This window comes from Phascolarctos cinereus, unplaced genomic scaffold (genome assembly GCF_003287225.1).
Source record: "Phascolarctos cinereus isolate Bilbo 61053 unplaced genomic scaffold, phaCin_HiC Scaffold_1;HRSCAF=81, whole genome shotgun sequence".
Lineage (NCBI taxonomy): Eukaryota > Metazoa > Chordata > Mammalia > Diprotodontia > Phascolarctidae > Phascolarctos > Phascolarctos cinereus.
Window position 1 is genome coordinate 219,591,825 of NW_027555514.1, and position 19,202 is coordinate 219,611,026.

Consider the following 19,202-nt stretch of genomic DNA (forward strand, 5'->3'; position numbering starts at 1 on the left):
TCTTGTCTTGATTGAGGAAGCAGAGGGTTGTTCTCCTCCTATTCTCTACTCCCACTCTGCTTTGGGTTGTTGGTAGACAAGAAGAGATCCAGTGTTGTGTTCAAAGCGTTTAATTCAGGTAATGGCAGGGCAGCTATGGGGGAGAGAGGGGAGGGGAAGATGTGAGTTCCTCCCAGCCCTGGTCTAGTCCTGAGATGCTTTGGGTTGTCAGACCTGATGCCCATTGAGGAGAGGGCTACTTTCTCCACTGGGGCCTGGATAGAAGGAAGGAGGCAGTCTCAGCCAGTGAACTGTACGTCGAGGCAGCCAGGATCGTGGAAGAACTGAGCCCCGTTTCACACGCCTGGAGTGAAGGGAGGAGAAACAGTAATCAGCAGGGATGGAAAGTCTTTCTTAAAGTTGCCCTGCCTGGCCCACACGGGATTTTCATGTGTACTATTCCACAGGAAGGGATATATCATCCATTTTCAAGGTGTCTGACCACCATGAAGTCCTACTTAGGTGCTGAAGCCATTTCTTCAGAATGACTGCCTGTCCTACATGGGGACAAATCTCCCTCTTAAAGCTTCATATTCAGAACCCCACAAACCTTGGGGAAACTACACTCTACTCAGTCTCTTATTTGTTTTATTTATCCCTCAAAAATATAGAACAATGCTTTTCCCTTTGGTGGGGAGGACATCTGTCGGGGGAAGAAGGGGAATAGACCCTAGTATGAGAATGCATCTTTGTATAGCACTTTATGATTATGAAGTACTCCATATACATTCTCACCTGATCTTCACAATAGCCCCATGAAGAAGATAGTACAAGTTGCTAATTCTCATTTTAGAATAAGAATTTAGAGCTGGAAGGGACCTTAGAGTTCAGTTAGTTCGGAGGTTCTTAACCTGGGGTCTATGAACTTTTTTTCTTTTTTTTCTTTTTTTTTGGTGAGGCAATCAGGGTGAAGTGACTTGCCCAGTGTCAAGTGTCTGAGGCTGGATTTGAAACTCAAGTCCTCAAGCCCAGAGCTCTATCCACTGCGCCACCTAGCTGCTGCCCCTATGAACATGTTTTTAAAAATATTTTGGTAATTTTCAATATAATTCATTTCTTTTGTATTCCAGTGTATTTATTTTATGCAATTGAAAACAGTGTTTTGAGATTTACAGTCCTTAGGTTCACTAGCTGCCAAAAGATTAAAAGCTCCTAAACTAATTGAATACTTCGTGTTACTGAAGGAGGGGAAAGGACTTGTGCCCAAGGTCATGCAACTAATAAGTTGGCAGATCCAGGATAGAAATTATCTCCACTACATCATACTTCTGAATATTATAGGAGAGGAAAATGAGACTCAAAATGGGGCCGTGGGTCACACAGCTCCCAAGTGGCAAAGCTTGGAAAAGTTGGGTCTTCCAACTTTCAAGTCTAGAGCCCCTTAAAACACTGCAAGAAAGCTAAAGTAAAGCTGAGTGAATCTCAAGACCCATTTCTCTGTTCTGAATCTCTATGGAGGACAGAATGATTGGGGAAGGGCTGAAACTACAGCAGATAGACTAGCACATGGAAGAGGAGGCATCTTACCTGTACATTAGAGATGCCAGGGCTATTGCCACTATAGCCAGCATAATGCCTATCAGCAGTGGAGCCTTCTGGGTGCCTGCCTCCTGCCCTGTGAACACAGCCCCAGGTGTCCTCACTGTTAATCCTCCTCTCTCCTTGAAACCTACAAACCACCATCACCAACCTTCCCTCAAATACCTACTTGGGACTATGAGCTGAGTGCTGGCCATAACCAAGCTGTTGGTATCAGCCAGGGATACATTTAGGCAGTAGATCCCCGCACCTCCTTCTAGAACTTGGTGCAGCACCAGCTGACAGTCTGGACTCAATACTACAGGCTGGCACAGTTTCTGGACAGGGAGCTGGCACCCTGGAGATGAGATCTCTATGCAAACTTCATCAGGCAGCCTGAAAATGGGGGATGGAGGAGGGGTAGGACAGGAGTCAGTTTATGCCAGGGAACTGGGCAGAAAGACTGAGCAAAGAAAGTTAGTGCTATTAATCAGCACTGGTGAGTCCCCTGGAATTAAATATATTTCCAAGGGTCAGTGTCCCCTCCGAGACTACTCACCCGCCTTGGCAGGACACAGTGAGCTCAATTGCATCTCCCTCACTGACAGGCACAGCCTGCAAGATTTCAGCACTCTCAATGCCCTCTGTGGAGATGGACAATCACATAGGAATCCTTAGGGTTTATTATGGAGAGGACCTTGGGGGTCATCTCCAACCTCAAAGGAAACTGAGGCTCAGAGAATCAAGCTACTCCCCCAACTCTATCTGGTCTGGAGAGAAACTGCTGATTCCTCCAAATAAGGATCCATTGTCTGAGTGTCCCCTGAACTCCAGAGCTGGCTCAGAGCCCCAGAATTTTTGTGGAAATCTTGCCAACATGCCTTTCCCTCTCAAAGCTTTGGGAGACTATTGCCTCCCTCCTGTCCCTCTCCAACCCCTCCTGAATAAAGCAGACAGGACTCACGGACAATGTCAAGGGTAAGAGCAAAGGAGCCAAATCGATACAGGATGCAGTCCAAAGGGGTCTGGCGCCTCACCAGTGCCAGGACAGCTGTGCCAGCAGAGGGGAAGGCTGATAATACTTTAACATATATAGTGGGAAAAGAAGGTTATGGAAAAAAATAGACAAGAGTTCTAGAGTTTTTCTAGTTAGGGCCAGCTCAACCAGATGCATTAAATAGTTAAAGTGGGTATTTGGTACAATTAGGGTTATGTGTCAAGGGCTGGGGTATTTCTATACATTTAAATATGAAATAATGGCATACAAATGAAATGTGAACCTCATGCAGATTAATTCAGAGTCTACCACCCACTTCTATCTTCTTTTCCATTGTAATTCTAGGGACAAGCTGGTTTTTCCCCATGGTAGGGACAGGGCAGGGACCCAGGATTTCTGAATTCCAACTCTACACACCTGTTGTTCCAGGGAGGTTGGTGGCTTCTGGTCTTAAAGAAGTAGTAGAAGGAATTGTGGGTACCTCTGCAGGAACAGCAGAACTGGTGCCTGAGTTTACCACAACCGTATCAGAGGTGTCCACAGACTTCACAGTTTGCCCTATTCCTGTTGTGTTCCCTATTATGTCTGTAATTGAAATCCCCTCGTTTGTGTTACTGGTTGGTGCTACAGTTGGCATTTCCCCAGCAGTGGTACCTGGGAACCCTGTAGTTGGCACCTCTCCAACAGTGGTCCCAGGGACCTGTATAGTTTGTGTTTCCCTAGTAGTGGTGCCAGGGGCCACTTCAGTTAGTACCTCTGTGGCTGTGGTACCAGAAGCCATTGTGGTTGATGCCTCCCCAGCTGTGGTACCAGGGGCCTCTGAAGTTGTTATCCTTCCATCTGTGGTGCCCAGAGGCTGGGTGCTTGGGGGATCAGTGCCTGGAGCAGGAGAAGTCCTGCAGGAGGCGAGGGGAATGGCAGCTTCCAAAACCACCTGGGCAGTGACTGGGCCTGGCACCTGGTATGTGTGAGTGACAGTGGGTACTCGGGAGATTAGGGTCCCACTACCATCTCCAAAATTCCAAGTGTAGGATAGGTCAGCCTGGGACAGATAGCTGCTAGGATCATGGAGCTGGAGGTTGAAGATTAAGGGCTGGTTCCTCAGAAAGCGCCTCTCTCCTCCATCCAGGGCCTGCAGCTGTGACACACTCACAGAGAAGGGAACCTGGTCTGGGAGGGGGGTCAGAAAGGGTAAGAAGAAGGGTCAAAGACCTTCCTGACTCCTCCCATTACCCCCACAGTCTCTGGCCCTGGACATCTGTAATTATGGGAGAGTCTCTTCTTTCTTTCTTTCTTTCTTTCTTTCTTTCTTTCTTTCTTTCTTTCTTTCTTTCTTTCTTTCTTTCTTTCTTTCTTTCTCTTTTTCTTTCTTTCTTTCTTTCTCTTTCTCTCTCTCTCTCTCTCTCTCTCTCTCTCTCTCTCCTTCTTTCCTTCTTCCTTTCTTCCTTCCTTCCTTCCTTCCTTCCTTCCTTCCTTCCTTCCTTCCTTCCTTCCTTCCTTCCTCCTCTCCTTTCCTCTCCTCTCCTCTCCTTTCCTCTCCTCTCCTTTTCTCAACTGGGGTTAAGTGACTTGCCCAAGGTCATATACCTAGTAAGTGTCAAGTGTTTGGTCTGAGGTCGAATTTGAACTCAGGTCCTCCTGACTTCAGGGCTGGTGCTCTATCCACTGTGCCCCCTAGCTGCCCCCAGGAAATCCATTTCCAAGACTATTTCTTTTCCTGGTCCACATTGACTCTTCACTAGCCCTGTACCCCTATAATCATGCAAATTCCCTGACCTCTTCCCAGCACCTGGCTAGTCCCTCTTGGACCCAATCCCTTTCTAGACTTCTTGCCTATTTTTGCCACATCCCTGATTGTATTCTTTGCTCCTACCAGTAAGGGTGAAGGCAGACAAGCCTCTGGCAATGGGCACATAACTCCGTGGTCCTCGGTGATGATAAACTGTCACCTCCATGGTGTGGGGACCTGTAGCTACTCCAAGTGTCTCAATGCTCAGTTTGGACACTGGGCCTCCCAAAACTTGCCAATATTTCCCTGTGGTTAAGGTAGAGAGGAAGATTAAGGACTGTCAGGTATGTGGCCCAGAGAGGACAGAGGTACATATTGGGGTGGGGTCAAAGGAGAAGATTAAAAATGTCAAGAGAGAACAAAAACTGGTATTGGCAGGATGTTTAGTTGACTGCAAAGTGCTACTCTTTTTTTTCTTTTTTTGGCTAGGCAATGGGGTTAAGTGTCTTGCCCAGGGTCACACAGCTAGTGTCAAGTGTTTGGTCTGAGTCAGGATTTGAACTTAGGTCCCCCTGACTTCTGGGCTGGTGTTCTATACACTGCACCACCTAGCTGCCCCTTTTTCGGGGGGGGGTTGTTTTGGGTTTTTTAAGGCAATTGGGGTTAAGTGACTTGCTCAAGGTCACACAGCTAGTAAGTGTCAAGTGTTTGGTCTGAGTTCACATGTGAACTCAGGTCCTCCTGACTTCAGGGCTGGTGCTCTATCCACTGTGCCACCTAGCTGCCCCAGATGAGTGCAAAGTGGGTGTCGATTGAAAAAAAACAAAAGATCCAAGGTATAGAATCATGAAAGTGGGGAATCCCAGGATTGAAAGAGCAGAATAGGGGCCAAGGGAAAGGAGGGCAGGATTAAGATGATCTCAGAGGTGAGCAGAGTTCCCAATAAGGGAAAGGATTTGGAATGTATTGACAGGTTCAGAGATGATAGTTTCTTACCCCAAGTCTTCCAGACATAGATGAAACTTCTATGAGGTCCAGCCTCAGAAGGGCAGGGTTTCCCATCAGGGAAGACACAGGCAGCATCAGAACCTTGAGGATAAACTGGTTGTCCGCCCCATACCTGGCTCCCTGAAAGAAATATAGTCATTTTTGAGCCTTAATGTCTTCTTTACTCCAATCCCAGTCACTAACTAAGAAAGAGGTTATAGGCATTGACTGAGTAAAGTGAAGCCAGTGGCTCAGTGGGGCAACATTCTAGCCACATGGGGCATTTCATTAAATCTGTGAGGATATTAGGGGGAGTACACAGAAAGGCTACTGGGAAACATACTCAGGAACAAAGAGAGGTCCCTTACCATTGCCGGCCCAGATAATATGCCCATTGGGCAAGACCTTCTGGCTTGGGGGGAAGTGCAGGATGATAGAGAAGGAAACCTGGGCACCAGTCAGAGTCGGGGCATCATTACTGACTTCCAGGGTCACCTGGCCTCCTAGATAAGGAAAGAGCATTAACCGGGGATCCTGACACCTGCATGCCCCTTTTCATCTTATGGTTTTTCCTCTAATCCCACTTTTATTAATTTTTTTACTTAATTAATTTCTTCTTAGTTTTCAATATTTACTTCCATAAGATTTTGAGTTCCACATTTTTCCCCTTTTCCTTCCCTTCTCCCACCCCAAGACAGCATGCAATCTGATATTGGCTGTACATATATGTTAAACATATTTTTACATTACTCATGTTGCAAAGAAGAATTAGAACCAATGGGAGGAACCATGAGAAAGAAGAAACAAACAAAAAAGAGAGCGAGAGAGGGCAAATAGTATGCTTCAGTCTGCATTCAGACTCCATGGTTCTTTTTCTAGATGTGGATAGCATTTTCCATCATGAGCCTTTTGGAGTTGTCTTAGTCTAATCCCACTTCTAATTCTGTTCCTCTTCTCACCATTTTCCTAATTCCATCCCTTCCCACTCGTCCCAAGTGCTGTTTCTTACCTCTCCAACAGTCACGGCCCTGAATTCCAGCCTCCATCCATTCTGGATAGAGCTTGGAGTCCCAGACATCAGCTTGGGGATGATTCCTGACACCTTTCCAGCCTGGTTCACTTGGCACTAAAAAGAATAAACCCCAAGAAGCAGAGTTAGTAACCCTCCCACTTAGGGAACATGTAGTAGTAGTAGTAGCAGCAGTAGCAGCAGCAGCAGCAGTAGTAGTTTTACATTTATTATTTATATATCTACTGTTTGTTTGTTTGGACCTGTGGTTTCATTGGTAGGGAAACACCATATATTAGTATAGCTCTTTAACTCATATTTGAGTAAGAAACTACCCTTTCTTACCTGGGACTAAGAAATTAAGTAACTAGCCCATGATCACATAGCTAGTATGTGTCAGAAAAAGGAGTTGAGCCCATTTTCCTGATTCTAAGATCAGCCCCTCTATCTACCATGCCTCACTGCTTTTAGGTAATGAATTATAATATCTAATAATATATTATTAATAACAATAATTAATAACACATTTAAAAATATTAAATAATTAGATATTATAACAAATATTAAATGCCAGTATTGGATAAATGATTTCTTCTATAAATATTTAATAAAATAATAGATATTAAATAATAAATATACTAATTATAATAAAATAATAATTAATAATAGTGTGTTATTAAATATTAAATTAGTAAATATTATTAAATATCATAATAGATTAGAAAGAACGCTGAGGGGTGGGGTACAGTATCAAGGAAGGCGATCTTTTAGGTTAATAAGAATGGGAAATCTTAGAAGGGTCTAGAAAGTGTCTAGAAGCCAGAAGGAGAAGATAACTAGGAGAATACATGCTATAGAGGAGAATTCTGAAGGAATGGTAGAGCCCTTGGTTGGATGAATCTGATGGGGGACCCAATTCTCTGTTCTAAATCTCTAACGGAGAACAAAGTCATCAAGGCAGAGATTGCTGTAGATGGATGAGCTCAGTGGTTTCCATCTTGTGGCAAGTGGATATATTACAATGAGTCAAACAGACCTTTTACAGATTAAATAAATATTCCATGGGCCTGGGTTTAAATGCTACCCCTGATACTACCTGTGTGATCTTAGACCTCAGTTTCCTCATCTGAAAAATGAAGGGGTTGGACTGGATTGCTTCTGGGTTTTCTTTTAGCTCTAAAGCTACAATGCTATGAAATAATGTTCATGAATTTATGTATCACTCACTACATTTCGATGGTATATAGATGCTATTACTCATAAAATACAAATTAATTTAAAAGTGTTACTGAATTCATAGTAGCTTTTTGTTTGTTTTTTTTCAATCAATGGATACTAATAGTACAACTGCTACCAGGTGAGGGGGTTGTGAAATGGTCTTGATGTTTAAAAAGAAAGAAGCAAGAAAAAAAGGAAGGAAGAAAGAAGGAAGATAGAAATATCAGACAAAATGTTCATACCCTTTGATCTAGAGATTCCACTATTAGGCATATTTTCCACAGAAGTCACTGGAAAAAAAAGAAAGACCCCATATTCACCAAATATTTATAGCAGCACACTTTGTGGTAGTGAACAACTGAAACAAAGTATGTATCTAGCAACTGGGGAATGACTGAATAAGTTGTAAATACAATAAATGGAATGGGGAATATTGCTGTGCTTTAAGAAATGACCTACTCAGTGATGAAGAGGATGGAAAGACTTACATGAACTAATGCAGAGTGAATTAATCAGAGCCAACAAAACAATTTACATAATGACTACAACAATGTAAATGGAAAGAACAATCACAATTGAGTTTCAAAATTATAAAAATCAAGCATAGCCCTAAAGAAGAAATAGGAGAAGACACCCTCCCCCACTCCTTTGTAGAGATGCCAGAGTCCACAGGTGTAGAACATTGCATATATTTGAGGTTTTACATATATGTGTATGTGTACATATATATATATATATATATATATGCACATAAAGCACACATAAATATATATGTATATATCAGTTGTGCTAATTTTTCCTTTTCTTTTTTCATGAAAAAATTCTTTGTTCTGTGGTATGGCTCTCTGGAAAGAGGAATACAGGGGGAAGTTTAAATAATGAAAAATAAAAGATATTAATATTATTTTTTAATCTATCCTTATACTGAAAAAAAAGAGAGAACTGCTGGGTTAGATGTTAGGGGAGGTAGGGTTTCCTGAGGGGCAGGAAAAGGGCCTACGGACTCAAAGGTAGAGAGAAGAAACCTAGAATAATCTTACTGAATATCTCATTGTTAGGATAAAAGGAGTAATAAGATCTCCCCTTCTCCCTTCTCCTCCCCACTCTCTTCTCTTCCTGTAGCTTCTGATATTCCAGACCAACCCCCCTTCCCAGTCACGAGGTCCCAATGCCCCAGCAGATCCTTTTCATGTGATTCTCAGCTGAGACCCCCATGCCTCCCTAGCCCCAGAATAGCAGGCAAGGACAATGGGCCTCCTCACACCCAAAGGAATAGGGGGTTCTTCTTTAACCTTTCCATCTCATACACTTCCTTTTCCCAAAGAACTGTCTCCTTCACATCCATGCCCCCAAACTGCCAGGTACCAGAAGAGGCAGGAACAACTGATCTACCAACTTTAGGGATGGTCTATTTCACCTTCAAAAATCCTGATTTGATCTATTTCATCCCTTTGGAGTCTTAAAACTTAACCAACAAGCACTGCAAAATTCCTCCCCTCTTCAAGAGGTGCTTCAGCTCAACTTTCCCACATTTCTAGAGGGGAAGGGATGTCTAGTCTAAATGTTCAAGTCCTTCTGAAGAGATGGGAGAAAGGGGGTCAAAATAAGTCTGGGGAATTGGCTAGGGGAGATGTTGTCTCCAAGATTATAGGGGAGCCAAGCTTAGGAGACAGTCCCAGTTCAAACTGCCTATCCTCTCCCATCCTCCCAACAGATCCATACTTATACTCACCATCAGCAGCTATTGTAGTCAACAGGACACAGGTCATGGCTGTATTACAAAACCAGATCATCTGTCCCAGTCTCATTCTTTCTGCCAGTTGAACAATCATAGCACAGAAGCTGCTGCTAGCTCCTATATAAGAAATGGGTACTTACTCATTTGCATAGCCCTGCCTATCTTCTCCTCCCTTCAAAATTCCCAGAGAAGAAAGGAAGAATTGAGGAAAGGCAGATGGACTGACAGTGGTGTGATGTAGGCAAAAGAATACTGCACTGGGTAGTAGAAAATATGGGTTCTCTTTTTATTCCTGCATCTACCAATTATTGGTTATATCACCATAACCTCTCTGAGCCTCAGTTTCCCATCGTTAAAAGAAGGATTATGAAGGCATTTTGAAAACTTTTCTTTTCCCTACTTCAAAACCTGCTGGATGTTTTGAGTCCCACTAGGTGATTAGATTTTTTGGCTCTGTTTTCCCTCAATACCCCCAGATAATTGTTAATTATATGGTAGCCTGAATCTCTGGGCTAGACAGGAGTCAGACAAGAATCAAGGAATTTCTCTTGAGCTCTTCATTCTACCAATCATCTCCACCTCCCTCCTTCATATCTACACAAATAATTCAGCATGAGAGATTCAGCCAAAAGAGTTAATTACATCAAATCAGGGACCATGAAAAGATGGAGACAGATCCTCTTCACTTGATAACCTGTAAGACAGAAACAGGAAGAGATCGAAAGACAAATATAGTGGAGAGCATTGGATTTGTAGTGTGGGGGTTGGGGGGAAAGATGAGCACCTGGATTCCCTGATCCTCAGATTCTTCGTGTAGAAAAAGGAGACAATCACACCTGTACTACCTACCAACAGGGTTTGTTGTGAGGACCAGATGAGATGAGTATAAGGTATTGTCTCAATACCATCCATGACTATATTTGTACCATCACAGGGCTGCTGTGAAGATTACATAAAATCAGTGATGAAAAGTTTTTTTGTAAAAAAAAAAAAAAAGAGTAGGTAAGTGGCAGCTAAGCGGCAGCTAAGTGGCGTAATGGATAAAGCTCAGGCCTGAGAGTCAGGAGGACTTGAGTTCAAATCCAGCCTCCAGCTATTTACTTAGCTGTGTGACCTGGGTAAGTCACTCAACCCCGATTGTCTCTGCAAATAAGAAAAGTTTTTTGCATATTTTGAGTGCTATATGAATATTTGTTATGAGGCTAGTATTAATATAATATAATTATTCTAGTAATTCACAGTTATTTAGGGCTTTAATGTCTGAAGTCAAAAGGGCATTTGAACTTATGGATTTAATTTCTGACTACAAATACAGGAAGCTATTTTATTCACTGTGCCCCCTTCCATTATTATTACAATAGAAATAAAGTCATACACAGTGGTATGTTGTACATACTTAACAACCAGCTCTCTGAAAATAAAAAGAATGACATGCTTTTAAGTTTTCACTTTCTTAAGTTTAGACAATCAATAAAATAATCAAGCCCCGATTAGTAGCATTTGATGGTTTCTTAAGTGTAAATTTTCACACTGAAAATTCAACCATCGACTCTCAAGAGCTGGTTTGAGCTGGCTCTGGCACACCCTTGGTACATCCTGGACTCAGAACTATAGTTCTCCCTGTTCAAGGTCATTCTTCTCTATTCAGGACTCCCTTGGAAGAAGGCTAAGTGAAAAAAAAATCTAGACTTGGAGTCAAGAGAGACTTGAGTTCAGATTCTGCTTCTAACACTTACTAGGCCCAGCATAGTGCCTGGCTCTGTGGTACATAGTAGGTGCTTAATAGTCACTTAACTGAGCCTCAGTTTCCTCAGCTGTAAAATGGGGATAATAACCAACACAATCTACCTGATAGTTGTTGTGGGGATCAAATGAAATAAAGTAGGTTTAACAGTAGTAGAGATATACTTTTTGCATTGTGTGTGTGAAAAACACTTTTTAAACTTTAAAGCACTTATATAAATTACAGATATTATTATTCTATTCCTTTGATCAGGATTTTTAGAAGAAAGGTGGGCAAGAGACTAGGGAGTCTCTTCAGACACATACAAAAGACGGGAGATACATTCAAGAGAGGTACATGGCTGTAGGAAATGGGAGATTATCTACACTAGATGAATAATCATTGGACGTAGACAAGGGCCATCACCAAAATAGACATTCCTCAGGTCTTTCAAGCAAGAAAAGTTGACCTAGGAAAAGAATTGGCAGAGTGGAGAAAAAGGGATGGGACGTTAGAGTATTGTATTGCAGCCAGTAGGACAGGATAGGGCCCTCAGCCCCACCCCTGTGATGACGTAAACCAATAAGACACTCTGGGGGCGGAGCGAGTGAAACGCGGGAAGCTGGGGCGGGGCTTCTGGAGGAGGCCGGGCGCGGGAGGGGGGAGGCGGCAACATTGTTGCAAGTTGAAGAAACTGACTGAGAAGGGGCAAAGGATACATAGCGTTCCATCCGGGCTCGGGCCGCCGCGCCGGCCCCCTGACCTCCAACTCTGCCCCCAGAGCCAGGCTGCTCTTCTCAGGATTCCCACCCGTTCCCAAGTTCCCACTCCTGGGCCGTGCCGGCCCCGCTCCCCGGCTCTCCATGGATAATTTCCAAAAGGTGGAGAAGATCGGAGAGGGCACTTACGGGGTGGTGTATAAAGCGAAGAACAAGGTGACTGGAGAAGTGGTGGCGCTCAAGAAAATCCGTCTGGACACGTGAGTGGCCCCCTCCTACCCTCGACCCCACTACCTCGAGGGTTCCTGGAGTGCCCCCGTCCTAGATAGGGGTCGGCGGGACCGGAAGATGGAGGGGCAATTTCTTTTGGAGTGGGGTTCTGGGTTTTGAGGGGGACAGGGTAGCGTGGCTTTATGGGTGGTGTGTTGGGAGGGGTCTCTCAACCCCATTTGAAGGAAGCTTAGAATGTGGAAAGCCCCTTCCTAAAATTGCCTGTGACAGTGCCCCAAATGTGTAGGGATTAATTCAGGGAGAGGGAAAAAACCTCTAGAAGGGCCTATGGGACCCAATGGACTTGGATTTTGTAGGAAGTAAGGAGGGAGAAGGGTGGCAGAGGGACCCCAATTGGTGGGAAGCAGCTGCCAACAGGTCTTCCCCCCTCTTCCCTACATTAGAATTCTCCCTGCTCTTTCAAAAGAATGGCAGTTGAACCTTCACTGGCCCTACTGGGGGAGGTTAGGATCACCCCCCTCAAACCTTTTCCCTATTGCCCTGCTTGCCTCAGTTTCCCACAGTGTAAGAGAGTTAGATAGAGGCCTCACTTACTAGCACCTTATTGTACTCTGGTGGGAGGGAGGAAATGGTAGCCTTTATGTGTCCAAAAGCCACTCCCTGGCCTGTGAGCCCCACCCTGCAAGGGCAGGAGTAGTTTGTAGGCTGGCATTCTCTCTTTAGTCTCTTCCCCACCTTCTCAGAGATGCTTGGTAGGGCCTCTGTTAGCAATTGGGATCTAATTAGGGAGAATGGGCTGTGGGGAGTGACCTTCTTGCTAAACTCCCATCTCTGCTCCCCCATCCTCTCCAAGTGAGACAGAGGGCGTCCCCAGTACTGCCATTCGAGAGATCTCTCTACTCAAGGAACTTAATCACCCCAACATTGTCAAGTAAGTATGTCTTTGAGGAAGCTCTGATATGTTGATATGTTCATCCCCACAGAGTGGGCCGCTGATTCCCCCCATCTCTTCTCATAGTGATATAAACCTGTTTTTAGCACATCAATGGCAGTGATCCCTTTTCCACCCTCCCTGTGATCACCCTGACCTCTCTTCTATAGGCTGCTGGATGTTATCCATACAGAAAACAAACTCTACCTGGTTTTCGAATTCCTGCATCAGGATTTGAAGAAGTTCATGGATGCATCTGCACTCACAGGCATCCCTTTACCTCTCATTAAGGTAACTTGCCTCTCCCTCTTCATCCTGAATATATGTCCCTATATTCCTTGTGTTCAGGGCAAATAGGGTATTCTACCTACAGTAATGGGTTTAAAATAAAAAATAGTTTACAGGTAATTCAGGTTCTTCTCCCCCCCCCCCATCTCATTTGTGTCTTATTTTGTAGCTTATTAATTAGGGCTGGGCTGGGCTGGGCTGGGCTGGGCTAGGCTGGGCTGGGCTAGGTTAGGCTAGGCTGGGCTGGGGAACCAAAAAAGTTGCAACTACACTGAGTCAACTCCTTATTAACTGCTAAGGTAGATGGTGGGAAAGTTTTAGATAGAGGTAGACCAGCTCATTTAGCTGAAAGTCTGTAGTTTACTTAAGTACTCATCCCATCTTCTGACATATTGCCTTCTTGTGAGGACCAATGGCTAGCTGCATTTGAAGGACTGGGCTTCAGTTCCTTCCTAGGAAGCTATTTTCAGTGCATCAGTAAAAAAACAAACAAAAAACAAACCTTTTATTGAACATCAACAGTGTACAAGGCACTATAAAGAAGGAGAGCTGCATCCTATTATGCTATTCTCTCTTCTTCCATATACCTCTCTTGCCAGAGCTACCTGTTTCAGCTCCTCCAGGGTCTAGCCTTCTGCCACTCTCACAGAGTCCTGCATCGAGACCTCAAGCCACAGAACCTCCTCATCAATGCTGAAGGCTCCATCAAGCTGGCTGACTTTGGACTTGCCAGGGCCTTTGGAGTACCTGTTCGTACCTATACTCATGAGGTGAGAGGCCCTGTTCCCTGTTCCCCCCTAATGATCTTCTTATAGGCACTTCCCAGGAGTCATCATATACCCTTTACTAAGTCACTAAATGTTTATGGTTTTCAGTTTCTCAATAATTATTTACTTAGAACCTACTATTTTCTTGACACTATGCTGGGGATACAAACATGAAATAGTCCCTGACCTCAAGGAGTTTACATTCTATTCTGGGAGACAACATGTACATAGTGAAATATATAGAAAATAAATAAGAGGTAAGTGTTTGAGGGGTGAGCACACTAGTAAATGGGAAAATCAAGAAAGACTTTTGTCACTTAGGTAGACTTTTGAAGGAAACAAAGGATTCTAAGAGGTGAAGATGAGTGGGATGTCATTCCCTACATGGGGGACAGGTATTGCAAAGATCATGTGGCATGTGTTAAGAACAGCATGAAGACCAATACAGGAAATAATTTTAGTAAGATTAGAGGTAACAAAGTAAGTTGGGGCCAGGTGTAAAGGGCTTTAAAAGCTAAACAGAGGAGATTCTATGTGATCTTAGAGGCAGTGATGGGCCAACTGGAGTTTGAGTAGGGGAAAGTACCTTAGATTATCTCATTTGAGGGAAGAAAGCTCTTAAAACTGTCAGAGTTAGGTGCTATTATCCTAATTTTACATTTGAGGAAACTGAGGCAAACAAAGTAAATGACTTGCCTAGAGTCACATAGCCAGTAAATGTCTGAGGATAGATTTGAACTCAGGTCTTCTTGACTACAGGCCTAGCACTCTATGCACTGTGCCACCAGCTGCCTCTAAAGTGACTTGTACTTTAGGAAAATCACTTTGGCAGCTATCTAGGACGTGGATTTGAATGAAAAGGGACTTGAGGCAGGGAGACCTAGGAGGAGGCTATTTCAGTAGTTTTGGCAAAAAAGGTAAGGGGGGCCTGAATTAGAGTGGTGGCTAAGTGGAGAGATGGGAGAGATGCGGTAGATTTGGAAGTAATAAGATTTGGCAACAGATTAAATATTTAGGGTGAGAGTGAAAAATTAATGTTGAGGTTCTAAGTGTGGGTTATTGGAAGGAAGGAGATAGAAATAGTTTTAGAAGGGGTAAATTTGGGGGATTTGGAGATTTCCTCTATCAAATGGAAAATTAAACAGAAAATGCTGATAAAGAAAATGTAAAGAGCCATATAAATATCTATTATTATTGTGTTGTATAGTATGCTAGAGCATATTACAATTGACAATAATAATAATTAGAGGGAAAGAACCCCTGATACTCCAGGAAAATCTCAGAATTTAATCCCATTCATTGTGGAATCAGATTAACCAGACACAAAGCTGGGACAGCTGGATAGAAGCACATAGAAGGCACATAAAATAAACTGCATGGTAAGGGTAAGGACCACATGTTCAGACTGATTTGAGGTTGGAAAAGATTATTAGGGAGAAATCAGTAGGAGGGACAGGTTGAAGGAAGGAAAAACTATTTTAAAGATTGGAGTTTTAGAGAATGGTGTCAAGAGGCTTGGGTTTCTCTACTGTACAAACATTGCCAACCTTTCCATTCCATTCAGGTGGTAACCCTGTGGTATCGAGCACCAGAAATCCTCTTGGGTTGTAAATACTACTCGACAGCTGTAGATATATGGAGCCTGGGTTGTATCTTTGCTGAGATGGTATGTTATAGACCCTGACCCTAATCCTCACTAATCCCCCACCTTCTCACTCCTTCCACCACCACACACATAACACATCCCCTTCTACTTCATGGCATGAGAACACTTAAGAACTGTCACACTGGTTAAGACCTGTGCTCCATCCAGCCCTAGTTTCTGATAGCAAGGGAAGTATTGTGGAAGTGGGATGGGGTGGGTGGGTATGCTTTTCTTCCCTGATAATGACTTCAAATGGTAGGATAGTCCCCCAACAAAATCCTCATTTCTTGCCACCATTAGTTTATAGATAAACTTATTTTTATAGCTAATTCATGCACTCTAAAAGTTTACTACCTTGGATGGGAAGTAGTATTTCCTGTACTGAACCTAAAGTTTCCTCCCTCAACTTCCTAGGGTATCTCTCCTGGTTCTAATAGCACAGAATTCAGGGAGCTTGATTTATACCATTTTTTATTTTATAGACTTTGAGCATATGCCCTCAACTTTTGACTTTTCCCAACAGAAGATTCTTAATGTTTTTAGTATGTGGAAGCCCCTCCCCCATCTCCTTGAATCTTTAAGTTATCCTTCTGAATCTTCTCTAGTTTCAATGATAATCTGTCTTGAGGTGCAGTGACCTGAAGTGCACCTAGTATTCCAGGTATAGATGTATCATGGTTTTGGAGAAGGGGAGGATTAATGTTTTCTCTTTTGTTACCAATACCTTCCCTTACTACTCCTAGCCTTTTGTAGGTCTCTTTGACCAGAGCAACACATTGGCCCAGTGTCTTCAAATTAGCAACAAATATTTATTGAGAGCTTATTCCCAGGTCCCTTTACTGGACCTTGAAGGTTATCTAGACCACCCCCCTCATTTTATAGATGAGGAAACTGAACTAAGGACTCATAACCCATCATCTTAAAAATATAGTATGGGTTATTTGTCCCTTAATGCATTACCTTACACTTGCCCATATTCCTGTTTCAATCAATCAACAAGGATTTATTAAGCACCTACTGTGTGCCCAGCACTGTGCTAGGTGCTGTGGGGGATAACAGAAGAAGTGGAAGACACAGTCCCTGCCCTCTGTACTCCTATCTAGAAGTGGCTGCATCACAAGGAGGGGGGATGACTTCAGTGCCCACCCCACACCCCGTGAGTGGCTTGGGATCCCCTTGCTGCACATCAGTGGCCCCCACTCACCCCCACCCCAACCCCCCCCTCCCCAGCCTAGGGGGATCTGAAAAGCCATGGTTGGGGGAGGGAAGGAGGAGGTGTGGGGATAATAAAGGGGCTTTATTGTCTCAGGCTCAAGTGTGACTGACCCGTGAAGGGCCCTGGGGGGAGTCATGGGGTCCCATTGACCTTCTACTGCCTGTGGGAACCTCTACTCTGTGTGCAGGGAGGGGTTCACCTAAGTCATTCCTGTTCTCCTCTTCTACTTTCTAGATTACCCGTAGGGCTTTATTCCCTGGAGACTCAGAAATTGACCAGCTGTTCAGGATCTTTCGGACACTGGGAACACCAGATGAGGTAGCTTGGCCAGGAGTGACCTCCATGCCTGATTATAAACCCAGCTTCCCTAAATGGGCACGACAAGATTTCAGTAAGGTGGTCCCTCCACTAGATGAAGATGGACAGAGCTTGCTGTCGGTAAGCTAGGAAAGAGGGAAGAAACCAGCTTTTTTCTTTGTACCTCACAATCCCAGAATGGACCATCCCCTCAATCCAACTCGCACTGCCTATCACCTGGAGAGTCAGGAAGAGGTCAGGTCCCTTGGACTCAAAGGTCTTACCATTTCCTAAAGTAGAGGTCTTTTTCTGTGCCTCATCTTTCCCTGGTGGTTTCCCAGGGGTTGCCCAGCAAAGCTTAGAGAGTATAGGGGTTGAAGCTGACTCATATAGTATAATGAATCGCAGAAATGGCCCATCTGTGTGGAGGATGGAGGGTGGGTGGGATCCTGTTTTAGTAGCTTGTCCCTCACCCCCTCCAAACATAGACATCTCTCTTAATAATAATTTCCTTTTCTTCTTCCAGCAAATGCTGCACTATGACCCTAACAAGCGTGTTTCAGCCAAGGCAGCTCTAACTCATCCCTTCTTCCTGGATGTTACTAAGCCTGTACCCCACTTGCGACTCTGAGCCATGCTGTACCCCTACCCCCCAATCCTATCCTCACCTTCTAGGGTAGACCAGCCCTGGCCTGGCTCCGAGGCTGTTTGAACTTAGATAGGGGTCGGGGAGAGCCAATTTGGCTTCCCCTAACTCTCAACTTACCTTCTCACTTTTCCTGCTCTACCCATTTTGGGGATAGCTGGGGATTGGGAGGGGTAGGAAATGAAAGGGAGATTCAGTATTCAATGCACTTAAGCCAATATCTGCCTTCCACTGCCCCCTTCTAGGGCATGAGCAGTGAGACAGACCCTGCAGCCTCAGCTCCTGATCTATGCTGAGGGGGGTGGACAAAAGACAGGACCTCAGGGCTCCCCACTGTCTGACAAACCACCCCCTACCTAGGACTTCTGTTTGGTGATGATTGTCTCCTGAGTTTGGGAGTGACACATAGGATTTTCAGCATACCCCTCCCATCCTCCTGCTGCTACTGTTTATATAGGACCTACTATAAGCAGAGGGCTAGGTGGGAAGCTTTGAAAGAACATTCCACAGGGCCCCTTTTAAATAATTGTGTATTTTTGTTTTTTGGTGTGTGTATGTGTGTGCTTTCCCTTGTTGTGAATTTTTTAAAAAGAAAATTAGATAAAATCTTATTTTGTACCCCAGAATGCTCACCTCCTCTCACAGGCTGGAAGAATAAAAACCCAGTCCCAGTAAGTGCTGCCACAGAACCAATTAGCCCTAGCTCCCTTGTCTGCCACCCCTCTGTCCATTTGGCAGAAACTGAACTTGGGGTGAAAGATGGGAACAAAGGGAGAAGAGAGGGAGAATTGTTCTTTCTGATCCATGACTACTTCACTGCTGCCTTATAAGGGTGGGAGGTGTTTGTTTTTCCATCCCTTTTGGAATTGGCCTCAAGTTTCTTTCAGTTAACTGTTGAGCATCTCTGCTTCCTACCCTCCAATGAAGGAAACTCAAAACTGGGGCCAGGAATAGGGTTAAAAGTCATTTGGAGAATGCCTGACACTTTTTAAAGGGAAGGTTGTGAGGGGGCAATGCGAGTGACAGAGGAATATTTGTTTAAAAGAAGGAAGGACAATACTATTTATATTCCAAGTTGTAGTATTTTGTTTGTTTTTTAATCGGGGAGGAATTTTGCTGCCATGTGCACCTTTAGGGTTTTGTAAGGAAAATCTTTAAAAACATATTTTTGTCTTCCTATGGTCTTGTGTGTCCTCACACCCTACCCCCACAACCAATCCCAGTTAATGTTATTTGTAATTTAGTTTGTAATTCATTAAAACAAAGTTCCTAGTTTTACAGTCTGTTTCTTTTATCCTTGGGATTCGGGGAATGGAGGGCAGGGTCTAGTGATGGGTGAGGTCTTGGATTTTCCTCCAACAGATCTCACCAGGGTTGACCCTCCGACATAAATGGCTGGAGTCATGCAGGGCCAGAGAGAAGCTCTGATCGCTGGCGGGAGGAAGCCGGAACGGAGCTCAGTTCTTCCCGCCTTGCCCCCGCCTGCTGTAAGTGGGGTCACACA

At 44.1% G+C, this 19,202-nt stretch overlaps 2 protein-coding genes across 4 annotated transcripts; one reads left to right on the forward strand and one right to left on the reverse strand.

Moving 5' to 3' along the window:
- Positions 1-94: 94 nt before the first annotated feature.
- PMEL (premelanosome protein) lies at positions 95-9,346 on the reverse strand. Its single transcript, XM_020989990.2, has 12 exons — positions 9,230-9,346; positions 7,740-7,787; positions 6,280-6,396; positions 5,639-5,773; positions 5,280-5,411; positions 4,428-4,589; positions 2,972-3,724; positions 2,522-2,638; positions 2,117-2,201; positions 1,748-1,953; positions 1,567-1,654; positions 95-343 (listed from the first exon to the last, which is right to left on the reverse strand). The coding sequence occupies exons 1-12, from the start codon at positions 9,327-9,329 to the stop codon at positions 208-210; spliced, it is 2,079 nt and encodes a 692-aa protein (XP_020845649.1). The 5' UTR covers positions 9,330-9,346; the 3' UTR covers positions 95-207.
- Positions 9,347-11,609: 2,263 nt separating this feature from the next.
- On the forward strand, positions 11,610-18,976 carry CDK2 (cyclin dependent kinase 2). Of its 3 annotated transcripts, none has more exons than XM_020989993.2 (8): positions 11,712-11,937; positions 12,762-12,839; positions 13,010-13,130; positions 13,727-13,897; positions 15,459-15,560; positions 16,540-16,695; positions 16,990-17,193; positions 17,579-18,976. In XM_020989993.2, the coding sequence occupies exons 1-8, from the start codon at positions 11,822-11,824 to the stop codon at positions 17,681-17,683; spliced, it is 1,053 nt and encodes a 350-aa protein (XP_020845652.1). In that variant the 5' UTR covers positions 11,712-11,821; the 3' UTR covers positions 17,684-18,976. The 3 variants fall into 3 exon arrangements, with proteins under 3 accessions (XP_020845654.1, XP_020845652.1, XP_020845653.1); XM_020989994.2 differs by having other exon boundaries at positions 16,990-17,073; XM_020989995.2 differs by lacking the exon at positions 16,540-16,695 and having other exon boundaries at positions 11,610-11,937.
- The last annotated feature ends 226 nt before the right edge of the window (positions 18,977-19,202 follow it).

What these genes read in the sequence shown, in the direction of transcription:
- CDK2 (XM_020989993.2), top strand. Translation starts at nt 11,822, where the DNA reads ATGGATAATTTCCAAAAGGTGGAGAAGATCGGAGAGGGCACTTACGGG. An exon ending in AATCACCCCAACATTGTCAA is followed by an intron (nt 12,840 to 13,009) that starts GTAAGTATGTCT and finishes TCTCTTCTATAG; the next exon opens with GCTGCTGGATGTTATCCATA. An exon ending in TTCGTACCTATACTCATGAG is followed by an intron (nt 13,898 to 15,458) that starts GTGAGAGGCCCT and finishes CATTCCATTCAG; the next exon opens with GTGGTAACCCTGTGGTATCG.
- PMEL (XM_020989990.2), bottom strand. Translation starts at nt 9,329, where the DNA reads ATGATTGTTCAACTGGCAGAAAGAATGAGACTGGGACAGATGATCTGG. An exon ending in CTATGTCTGGAAGACTTGGG is followed by an intron (nt 4,590 to 5,279) that starts GTAAGAAACTAT and finishes CCTTAACCACAG; the next exon opens with GGAAATATTGGCAAGTTTTG. An exon ending in TCTTACCCTTGACATTGTCC is followed by an intron (nt 2,202 to 2,521) that starts GTGAGTCCTGTC and finishes CCATCTCCACAG; the next exon opens with AGGGCATTGAGAGTGCTGAA.